At 37.9% G+C, this 12,116-nt stretch overlaps 1 protein-coding gene across 1 annotated transcript in view; it reads right to left on the bottom strand.

The window, feature by feature from the left end:
- CSMD3 (CUB and Sushi multiple domains 3) overlaps window positions 1-12,116 on the bottom strand; it is a 173,439-nt gene that overhangs the window by 136,742 nt on the left and 24,581 nt on the right. Inside the window, exons 5-7 of the mRNA XM_040354643.1 lie at window positions 10,333-10,518; window positions 2,833-3,027; window positions 1,206-1,379 (exon numbers count right to left, since the gene is read on the bottom strand). Coding sequence (XP_040210577.1) covers window positions 1,206-1,379; window positions 2,833-3,027; window positions 10,333-10,518 — 555 coding nt within the window. The remainder of the gene's footprint in view (window positions 1-1,205; window positions 1,380-2,832; window positions 3,028-10,332; window positions 10,519-12,116) is intronic.

Genomic DNA, 12,116 nt, shown 5'->3' on the forward strand with positions numbered 1-12,116 from the left:
GCTAGACTAATACACCTCACTAACCGATCTGTGACTGCTATTCCTCTCTGCCAATCCCTTCACTGACTTTCCCTACCCCACCGTATAAAATTCAAAATGCTAACCACAACATACAAAGCCATTTACAACATTGGCCCCAAATCACCCAAATCATCCCCTCCACTCCTCCTAGGACCTCCTGCTCTCTAGCTCCCTTGTTACCTCCTCCCATGCTCGCCTTCAGGACTTCTCCAGAGCCTCTCCCATAATCTTAAACTCCCTGCCCCGGTATGTCCGATCAGCACCTAACCTCTCCACCTTTAGAGATCCCTGAAAACTCATTTATTCAGGGAAGCCTATCTCACACCCACCTAACAAATGTCCCAGAGCCACCCCCATCAAATTACTCTCTGCAGCTATTACCTTTTGTACCACTACCCCCTCCCTTAAGAATGTAAGCTCTACAAGCTGGGCTCTCCTGTACCTTCTGAATTTAACTGTACTGTAATTGTGCTGTCCCCCCTCTACATTGTAAAGCACTGCATAAACTGTTGGCGCTATATAAATTGTGTATAATAATAATAATGCGCTCAACATGGATAAGATACCCTACTGGGGGGGGGTATTGATGAGGACAAAGGCCTCCTCTCCATAACCCTGGCCTGGTATTTGTTAGGGTCTGCAGGTGGAGGGCTTATCAGAATCTGGAAGCCGCCTTTAGCAATGAAAAACTTTCCTGGATACTGCACCTCGCCCACCACCCCACCACATAAATGGACAAGAGATACCCCTGCTCATTCCTTTATTTTTACTAACAAAAAAAATTGTGTGATGTTCTATATATGTACAGCAGTTATCTAGTGCTGCGCCGGGTTTTGGAAAATCAAAAGGATAATCAGATTACAACATGTGTTGCCAGCTTTAGGGGATGTGTTGAATGGCAAATGCAAGTATGTTTTCCAGTACTTTCATCCTGCATTTGAGATCAATTTGAAAGACTTCTGAGATCACTCAGAGTTCATTGGCAGTTGCATGTGACCAACAGTTGACAACCTTCTAAGCTGCATTAACTTCATTCAAGCTGCTTTGGAACTTCCCATTGATTTCAGCATAACAAAATTTGTGCTTTTAACAAAAGGTGTTCTTTATATCTAAACAAGCAAGTGATAATTATTGGGAAACTGGTAAAGAGAAAAGGAAAAAGGAAGTACAAAACAATATATTACCTAAGCACCTAGTCTCTGTCCCACTCCAAAGTCCAGAAGATAGGCATTCTCGCACAACTGACCCAACTAACATGTAACTGGTGTCACATGTAAATATTGCTGTGGAGCCAAATGTTGTCTGAGTTCCAATTTTTTGCCCATTTGGTGGTACAGGGAGATCTCCACAGGATGTAACTAAAATAAGAAAAAAAATCTCTTAGTAATTAGTGTGGATTAATACAAAAATATAGGAACAACGCGTTCACTCACTCATTCATTCATTGACCCATCCATTCAACACATTTGTATTTCAGTTGTACTCCATTGTATTTATGGCTTTAGAGGAATATGCCATTATAGACAGTAATCTCATAATTTAATTAATTCTTGTTCTTTGCCATGGCAAAGCACCAACAGCACATAGCGTTCATTCACACCCTTGCTGCTCCATATTCCTCCACCTGGAGTATGCAACATATTCTGTTTCTTCTCATGTGAAAGCACTGGTACTAGATGATCGACTCAGTCCTGTCATATCAGGGCCAGAATAGAGAATCTCAAGAATGCACAGGCTTTCGTTCTTCAGACTCAGTGGGCTTGACAGAGTAGCAGGGCACCTTAAGTATTGGTTGATGGGGAGGGGAATATTTTGTGGTGAGTGGGTTCCAAGTACTGGCATTTTGGGAGAAATATAAAATTCACTTCCTTCTTTTTTTATTAGTTTCATCTTCAACAATGCTTATCATGTAGGAAACCATAGTTGGCCATTTATTGAATAGCTTGCTCTTTAGCTTACAATTGAGACCAGTTAGACTGTGCAGCCCCCTACACATAGATCACACATGCCCGATTGTACACATGGGCTCATTGTTTGCTAAGCTTGGTAAAGCCATGACAACTGACAACTCAGTACCTAACCACGTAAAAGGAAAGAAAAAAAATAATGCATGACCTACAGAAGCCAAGCCAAGCAAGTATTTTCAAAGAGGCCATGCTTTCTGACAAATGTCAACTGCTTGACTGTCAGTCTGTATCTTGGGGGTCTGTACATTCAGGAACCTGCCCTTTTAGTATAACAGGGCACATAACACTGCCACCAATGTTTAACATACGCTGGTAGAATTCTTTTTACAAGGTAAATAGTTTTTTTAATTAGTAAAATGGAATGCTAGATTGCACAGTTTAAATGAATAAAAAACAAATAAATAAATAAATACATAAATAAATATGGCTTGTATAAATTATATACTGTGTATAGCTATTTTTACAGTTCTGCAGACAAGTGCTGTGCATTGGCTTTTTTAGATGTTACAGTTGAATGGTCTGAAGCTCTTTCTAGGGGCTTTCCAAGGTCAATAAAGGTTATACATGGAATTTCAAATGAGCTTGACTGCTTCAAAGACAGCATTGTAAAATGTGAAGACACTACATTTAATATTTGGAAAACTCAAAGTCAGCACAATGTCAGCACAATACATTTATCTCTAATTATTCTAATAAAATGTTGTTTATTGGAATTGCTGCTTCTGAATGTCTTTAATACATAAATGTATTTTAAATGACTCAGCACAGCTGTGAATATTTGTCTCATGGCTGCGCTTGATGTTCCTTGTTTGTGTATCTGAATTCATTATTCTTCTATACATACTTTGGCAGTGAGGTCGCTCATTTCTCCAACTCCAAGTCCCATTGGCAAGACACTGAATAGAAGCAGGTCCCAAACGAAAGTAGCCAGGATCACAGCTGAAGACAACTTTTGTCTTGTATTCATAGTGGGATCCATTGACAATACGCCACCTTCCATGTTCCAAGGTGAAAGAATTGATGCTGGGGCAAGTTACAACTTTAAAAGAATAAAAAAAAATCATTTTACAGTAACAAAAAAACAGGAATGTTCCTGGTTCAGCCGATTAATCCAGGAATAACAAATTACTGAAAATTACAGTTAACAATTGCAGAGTACATGAGTGACCATATATATCTAGAAGTAATTATGTAAATTAAAATAGCTACCTCCCTTACGAACACCTTGGTGCAACTTTAAAGATTTAATTGGAGACAAAGTTAAAGGTATATTATTGTTTTCCCTAATAAAACACAGACTTTGGAAATAAAATAAAGCATCAACAGACCCCTTTGTTATTCATTAAAGTGACCCTGTAACATGCTAAGATGCAACTAATCCCATAACTGTAAAAAACAATTAAGTTTTGATTGATTGCTCCATCTGATGTTATGGCACTGTTTTCTGATGCACGCACTGTGGTGGACTATTCAGATTGACACTCATGGAAGTATTGGTCTCCCAGCAGACTTTTGGGGGGCCAATTCTAGTTATGGGTGTGGTGTTCAGCATCATGCCAGGCATGAGAATTAAAGTGGCATTCCAGTCAAACCCTAACTAAGCCTAAATGTACTCTCACCGCCAATATAAGACTATTCTATCTACCCTGTAAAAGGAAAGATGCTGATATTTACCTACTCTGAAGCCACCCCTGTCTGGGTACATGACTGGTTTCCAGCACTGACTTTAGTGCAGAGGGACAGCAGAAAAAAGTAATCACCCAGGGTTTGTGGCTGTTATTGCTGCCTCCCCTCTACACTGAAGCCCATGTTGGGACCCGATCATGTGAGTGGACCGGAGCTGCTCCATAATAGGTAAGTATAGACATCTTTTCTTTTACAGGGTATATAGAATAGTCTTAGAACAGGGGTGGGAGTAGATTTAGACTTAGTTACGGTATGAATGGAATTCAACTTTAAGAACTCAATCTCTTCTTCACAGGTATGAGCTTAGTTGAAATAAATTCTGTATAGAACAGGGTCACTTAAAAATGGACAATATATTGTATTTCCATTAAATACATAATGGTTTGACCTTATTAATTAAACTAAGTGAACATTTACTTTAAAGTATAAGCAATCTCTACTCATTTAGTAAATCAATATCCCTGAGTCAAAGGAATTACTTTTCCTCTACTTCCTGTTCAGTTCAGATAGGCCACATGTAATGCCAATTAGACAGATAAAGCCTGAAATATTATCTTGTGATCTCTCTTTAGAATACCCATAATACACTGCATTATGAGTGCAGTGTGTATTAAAGGATAAGCTTACCACTGTCACCAAGGATAAGTTCCAGTACCCCTCTCACCCCTGGGCCTCTTCCCCCTGTGGCAGCAGGCAGGGGTTCCTCTTACCTGCAGTTGCCATAACATTTTAAAATGTGAAGAGGCTTCACCTGCACAGCTGCTTCATTCATTCATTCATTCACAGTCATCTGTGAGTGAAGAAATTGCAAGTCCTGTCTGCCACCTGACTTGCAGTCTATTGACACTACAGGAGCCTACATTTGCACTTGCAATTCACTGGTTGCAGGTGCAATACTTTGCAGACTTCTGTGATAAAAAGAATAAAAAAAATGCATGTTTTATCCCGCAAAAATATGTGCATTTATATATTTTTTTCCTTAAGTGTGAACTTTAAATGAAATTTAAATGTTTATTGGTAATATAAATATTTTGTGGTTAATCTGATTTAACTAATAAAAAATGTAAATCATAAAAGTGGTATATTGCAAGCTATGTCAGAAAGTGACATGACCCATTCAATATAGGATATACTTAAAATTAAAGTTTGGTGACTCCACAACCACTAAATAATTAAATTATAATTTAGAATAGAAAGTAGGGCACAACTATCAGTAGGTAATAATAAGTCTTTTAGGGGTGGATTTAATAAAGGTAAATGGATGGTGCACTTTAAAAGTGCAGGTGTTCCAAAGCTTAGTAAATGAGGGAGAGCTCTGCTGACTTCCATCATCCAATCATGTTCAAGTAAAAATTCATTTTTTTAATTTATATTCCTTGCATATGATTGCATATCCTTTGTAAAGTGAAGTTATACCTCATCTGCTAAGCTCTGGAGCAACTGCACTTTCAAAAGTGCACAGTCTATTTCACTTTTGTAAATCAACCCCATGGTGTAAAAGAGCATATGAAATGATAGTCAAAATTTATATTTTTTTATAAAGAGTAAACATAAGAATAAAATATGAGAATTTACTTAAAACCAGTTTAGTTTTCAAAACTCAAACCAAAACTATTGTCATAGTGCTCAACAGAGTGTAGTACATTTACATTCTTTATTTGGTTTTTACTTGTGTCCTTGACACCATTTTTGGAGATTTACCCTTATTTCCTGTCACAGTGACACCAACATAAGAAGTGATGTGCATGGTCTCACTGGGACATAAAGGAAAAGGCAGAAAAAAATACTGCTTTTGATGTTGTACCTTTCTATTTAGAGAAATCACTATAAGTTCTCTTCTTTCTGACTCTCTGTTACTGTAAACCGTTTTTTCTTCTTTCCGACTCTCTGTTACTGTAAACAATGTTTGGTAGATATTGAAGAGTTCTTGGGGTGGCTTCACACAGCCTGTATATTAAATAGGGATTTCCAGTAGTAATATCTCTGCATTTGGGTTTTAAATTCTAAATTACAAGAGGGGCCCTCCTTGTTTATTTTTTAGTATAGAAAATGCAACAGGAGGCACGAGACTTCAAGGTGGTTGACTTTATCCCCAAACTCCAGCTAATGCTGAAATATTATTTTGTAAGTGGACTGAGCTTTTAAAATACAGGAATTGAACACCAGAACACAGTTCAAGCAGCAGTCAATCTGGTTCCCTTTATAGCCTGAATCCTAATCTCTTTCTATTTTAATTGCTAAAATTGAAGTATTTTACCAGTTAAACAAAGCATTCCTGGAGGTCATTCTGTAAATTGGTTCCCTTTCCCTCTCCTTCTGAAAGTGAATTCATTATCAAACCTCCAGGTCTTCAGAAAGTGAATGCTGGGATTGATCACATTGTACTGCATGAAGCAGCCAACTAGCTGTACAATGTTCCTGTCTTTACAAGGAGAAGAATGAGGATTGTTGCTTTTAACAATCTACTTTAAGGTATCAAAGGGTCTCAACCCAAAATCAGGAGTCTACAGTAGGTAAATGGTCATATAAAAGTATGACGAAGCAGAGTAGTAACCTGGGACTAACAATAAAGCAAATAAGGGATTAAATTGTAGATATGTCTGTGTGCTACCCTTTTTACCCACTTTGCAGATATTGAAATATGTTTTTCACCAGTTCACTAATATCTATTTTGTAATAGGTTTGTTGGTCAAACCTGGTGGGAATTACAAAACAGTAGGGCCCGGATTCACAGACAGCGGCGCACATTTATGCCGCCGTAGCGTATCTCCTGTACACTACGCCGATGCACCGCAGAGAGGCAAGCATGGAATTCACAGAGCACTTGCTCCCAAAGCTGTGCTGGGTTTCCTAGGCGTAAGCCGGCGTAGGTGGAAGTGGGCTTGAGCCATGCAAATGAGGCGTGACCCCATGCAAATGATGGACCGAACGCCAGACAGATACCTATAACGAATGGCGCATGCACTGTCCCGTGGACGCATCCCAGTGCGCATGCTCACAAACATGTCAGAACTACTGCCTAAGATACGCCGGATCACTGCCTACGGCGTGACGTAACCTACGCCTAGTCATATTCACGTCCAACGTAAACTACTTAAAATACGCCGGCTTGTATTCCTTGATGCAGCCCTTTGCATGTCTGCTGCCGGGTTACACCTTCCTTATAGGGCTTAACTTACGCGCACCACTCGTAGCCTGCGTTGCCTGCACGTACGTTCGTGAATCAGCATATCTCCCGCATTTGCATATTTGAATAGAAAATCAATGGGAGCGCCACATGCGTCCAGCATAAATATGCGCCCACCCTACACCGGCATAGGCAAGTTAGATCGGTGGAATGAAGCCTGTTTTTAGGTGTATCTTAGTTTGTGGGTACGGTGCACAGATACGACGGCGCATATTTGCACTTACGCAGCGTATCTGGAGATACATAAACGCAAGTGCTTTGTGAATCCGGGCCTAGCTGTTTAAGTATATGCCAGGACAAAATCCATTCAAAATAACATATTTAGTACATCTCTTGAATACATGCTCATTTCTCCATATTTTACCCTTTAAATACCCATGCAGATTCTGCAGAAAAAAAAAACAGCTGATGGTTGGTTGGGGGTGTTAGAACACCGGTGTAATTTTTTTTTTTTTATAATGGTTTATTAAATAATATGTGACAGTCAAAATACAGAATTAGGGTTTGTGTGTCTTATTGTTTGACATTGTGTTACTGTAAGAGCCTGCTTGATACCCCCCCCCCCATAAAGGAAACTGCCTTCCCCTGTGTAGGAAAAGTAGACACTCAACACTTAAAGTGGAAATTTAGTCCAAAAACAAAACATGGGTGAACAGGAAGGATTTTAATGTAAAATAAAAATTCTTTGTCTTGTCTGCATTAAAGCTACTCCTACCAGCTCACTGCACAAAACCGCAAATGCCAAGACTGGCATCATCCCAGCCTGGCCATTGACATTGGCCAGTGATCGAGACCCGGAAGCCATCCGAATATGTCAACGGCCATTGGGTAGTTTTGGGATGGCGCATTGATGGATTGAAGGTGAGTAAAGTTTTTCTTTACAGTGGAACTAAACCCTCCTATCCTTTTCAGCTAAGGAAGCTGCCATTTTAGCCTCTGTTTTATCTGAAATTGCCATAATACTGCACATGTGATCACTTATGACATAAGCCAGTTGATGGTTTGACAGTTTGGTTGACAACACAAGCAAATGTGACAGTTAGCCTTCCCAGCATGCTGGCAATATAACAGTTTTTTTTTAAAACTGTTAAATTTATGGGTTTAGTTCCACTTTAAATCAGTACATGCTTTCAGCGAAAAAAAAGTTTTACTTGTTAGATCGAAGAAAAAAGTGTGATTGAACAAAAGAACATAAGAAACTTTGCTCTCAGAAGTTTTTTACGTTTTTTTTTCAATACTCAAAGTTTATCTAAAGTGCGAGAAGCAAAGTCGACTTGATGGTGAATGCATTTACTGTGAGCTGCATTTTATCAGCTCTGTATCCCTTATTCACATTGCAAAGCTCCCCTTTCTGATGGTGATAATACGAAAAAAATATACTTTGGATGAAAGCTACATTAACGACTTGATTCACTAACAGCCAAAATGTGCATCGTGGAAGTAGGTCCATCTAGAGTTTAGTAATGGCTGCTTAATGAAATAGTGTTAGGGATTACTATGAACCTGATTCATCAGGCAGGACCTACTTGAGCATGTTAGTGCTTTTAAGACAACTTACATATTTTCATTAGATTAGCAGTTTAGAAGCCCAAGCATCCATTACATCATGAAATGTGACAAAACCAATTCATGCAATTAATGACCCACTTAAGCTCTAATTATTTAGCATTTCACAAAGTTGTCTAATAATTTAGGAATACAATAATTTAAATTCTACCTCTTCAATATTTTTATTTTTATTTTTAAGAATACAATTTTTAAATTCTACCTTTAAAACATTTGAAGAACCCTCATTATAAAAAATGTAAAATGCCTTTCTTACACCACGTCTTCACTTTGAGGAGTCTCCCATACCTCAAATAGTCAAAGGCCACTGACTAACGTGGGTGAACAGAACTCACAAAGTGCCAAGTGGAAGTTGGCATCATTACTCTGTATCTTATGTAGAATATACATGCATAGAGTGTATAATGATTAAATAACCTTGAGCAAATAATCAGATAATATGCAACCTAAGGTTTAACATTGACGATAGGTCATGTTTTATCAAGGCTATAACACCAAGTTTATCGATTGCAATACCAATCTACATTACAGTGATTATTACCCAACAACTACTTTAGTTATTTTATATACTCATTACTAAACGTATTGTGCAAATAAGTATTTGTACAAATGTTATTATTCTGGTGCAGTTGTAAAACTGTTATTTTCTTTTCTCTTGCAATAAAAACATTATTGTTAAAAAAATAAAAATAAGAGGCATTTTTTGTAAGTATTGGCCCCTCCTATCTGCTGACCCTATTGTCAGCAAATATATTACGATATATTAAGATACACCATGAGATTACGTTTAGGCAAGCACCCTCTTTAAGAGACCGCTTAGTAAGGAGTCACCATAGCACTACAAATAATAAATATTGCCTACAAACAGAGACTTTTGCATGTGGTAGCTGCAGTGGTCATCAAAACCCCCTGAAGAAGCCTTGATAGGTGAAACATGTTGGGATCATGACTGTGATACTGCTATATTTGTGAAAATACTATGACAGTGTAACCGAGATGTGTTTATACTTTCTAGTTTTTATTGAATTGTAGCCTTGTATATCAATAAAATGTAGTTTTGGCTTTTCTAATATTCTCTGTGTATGGCACCTACAAAATCCCATATTGCTACAACCATTTTTCCATTTCTCAAGACAAAAGGTATTTAAAGGTACAGTATATCACTTTCAACACAAGTCTAAGTTTTGTTATTTTTTAAAATGTTTCCATAGTGGGTACAGCCATGTAAATCTTCTCTTTATACTGTGGAGGCCAGCTGTGCACTGCAAACGACATGTGCACAAGGTTTCAATCACTGGATCCTGTAGGCACACAAATTGTTGTACCCTAAGTAACACCCTTCCATTAGTGTTAACCTTACTGCACAAAACACACCCTGATCCTAACCTGACTTTGAATATTACAATAATGATTAAAAAAGCTTATATACGAGATGTCTATTTTTAGTGATGGTGGGAAATGCGTTGCCAATAAGTGTACATGGAAAATCTACTTACTTCCCTCTGCCTCATTTAGGCTCACACCTATTGCACCTTAAGGTAGATCCAGCCATGTGAATGGCACACACACCACCTTACTGGGATTTTTATTCCAGCTTGTATACAGCTGCTTTAGACCCGTTGCCCCGCATGGGTGCAAAGTGTGGAACTAATGACTCCATTAAGTACAATTATTAAATCAATTTAAATGTATATATCTGGTATGTTGTCTATTGACATTATTTCTACAGTTTTCCCACAAAAAAAATATTTTAATGTTATACCCACGCAAGAATTACATTTTTTTATTACCTTTATGCCCTCACTATAAATATTTACGTTAGAGGGAACTATGTTAGTACCTTACAGACATTATCTTTACTATAACTTTATAAAGCTAATGAATGAAGTTCTGTTTTTTGCTTACCTACACAGCGAGGTGTTTTGTTATGATTACTCCATGTGCCATCTGGCTGGCATACAGCTGTAGTGAGCTCTTTAGATGATAACTTAAATCCGTCGCTGCAAAAATAAGTGACACTTGTACCCACTAAGTAATCAGTTGCCAGTATGCCTCCATATACAGGGGCCTTTGGAACCCCACATGATATTGCTGAAACAAATGAGCATGTTAAAACATATGTCATTATTTATGTAAAAACAACATTAATATATATATATATTTTAAATGCATAGATTTAGCTATTGCGTTATAATATTAAAGCCAATTACTATAATTAATTTACAACTGCATTGTTATTAAATATGCTTTTTTTTTTTTTTTACAATGTGCACTTATTTTACTTACTAAATGCTGCATCACAATATAATACCCTGTGTTGGCACTCCCATGGACAGCCAACTGCTGCTCTTACACACAACACAACATCCTGATACTTCCTGCACCATGATCAACACTCTTACTCTACCTGAGGATTACTGTTGATTGCAGCATCGTGCAGGAGGTATGTCAGATTACTGAAAACGAATCCACTGTGCTGTGTGTGAGGGCAGAAGCCTGGCTCTTCAGTGCACTGCCAGCATGTGAATAACATTCTCAATGTGCATAATATATATATATATATATATATATATATATATATATATACACAGTATCAAGACAATTGGGCTATACTTCTGCCTACAGGAGCATATGGATACTGGCAAACAAAAAAACAGTAAACAAACTGGTATAATCCCTCCCACTTCCAGTATGCCTCTGTTTTGTAAAAAAAAAAACAATATCAGGAGCAAGATCATAGACCCAGAGTGGTAGGACCTATTGTCCATCAATGAACTTAAAGAACAAGATTTTTCAGTAAGAACATCATTTTGTTCATTGATGGAAATTGAAATTCAAGGTAAATTTGGCCACCTGAAAGCAGTTCAAATTAGGGAAAGTTAACAGAACACTAACTGACCCACACAACAGTAACAGGACTTTATGTTGCCTGCAACTAAAGAGCTGCCCAAAGGACCCAATGCCTGGTAAAAGTTAGAGAATGTGCAAATAGAAGTAGCAGCCTTGCAAATCTGGGAAACGGATGCCTGATGCTGAAAAGCCAAAGTAACACGCATAGACCTAGTAGAGTGCATCTTAACAGAAAAGGGTGAAACCTGATCCGTTAAAGTGTTTGTTAATCCATATTATGAAGTCTATGCCAGCCCCTCTATTAGAGCCTGGCATAGCACACTTTTCTAAAAACTAGGCTTGTAAATACTTGTTTAGTGATTTCTTCAGGTGGGTCACATGACTCACGCCCACTGTACAAGAGGGGTCGAGATCTTCCTCTGACATCATGTGTAGGGGTTGGGGTGTATGTGAAATACCAAGAGGCTCCTACTGAGGCACCATTCCCTAAGAATATGCGACTATGTGTAAAAAAAAAGGGTTTGAGCGGGGCGGGACTTTATATGTGCCTCAGAGGAGTGAATAAATATACTAATACCACAGATAAAAAATATAAACAACTTTTATTTTCCTACCATATGGCAGTAATATCAAAAAAAATCAAAATATGAAATAAAATCAAGTTACAGTTTTGAGAATTTGAAGTTCAGGGTGTGCGATTCCCAAGCATCTAAGAAAAATATGGCCTACGCGTTTCACGGATTTCCACTTCCTTTGGGAGTAGCACAGTGAAATATTGTATATACTCTAAAAACAGAAAATGTGTTAATAGAGAAATATAAATACCATATTTAGATTCT

Source organism: Rana temporaria, chromosome 5 (genome assembly GCF_905171775.1).
Source record: "Rana temporaria chromosome 5, aRanTem1.1, whole genome shotgun sequence".
Lineage (NCBI taxonomy): Eukaryota > Metazoa > Chordata > Amphibia > Anura > Ranidae > Rana > Rana temporaria.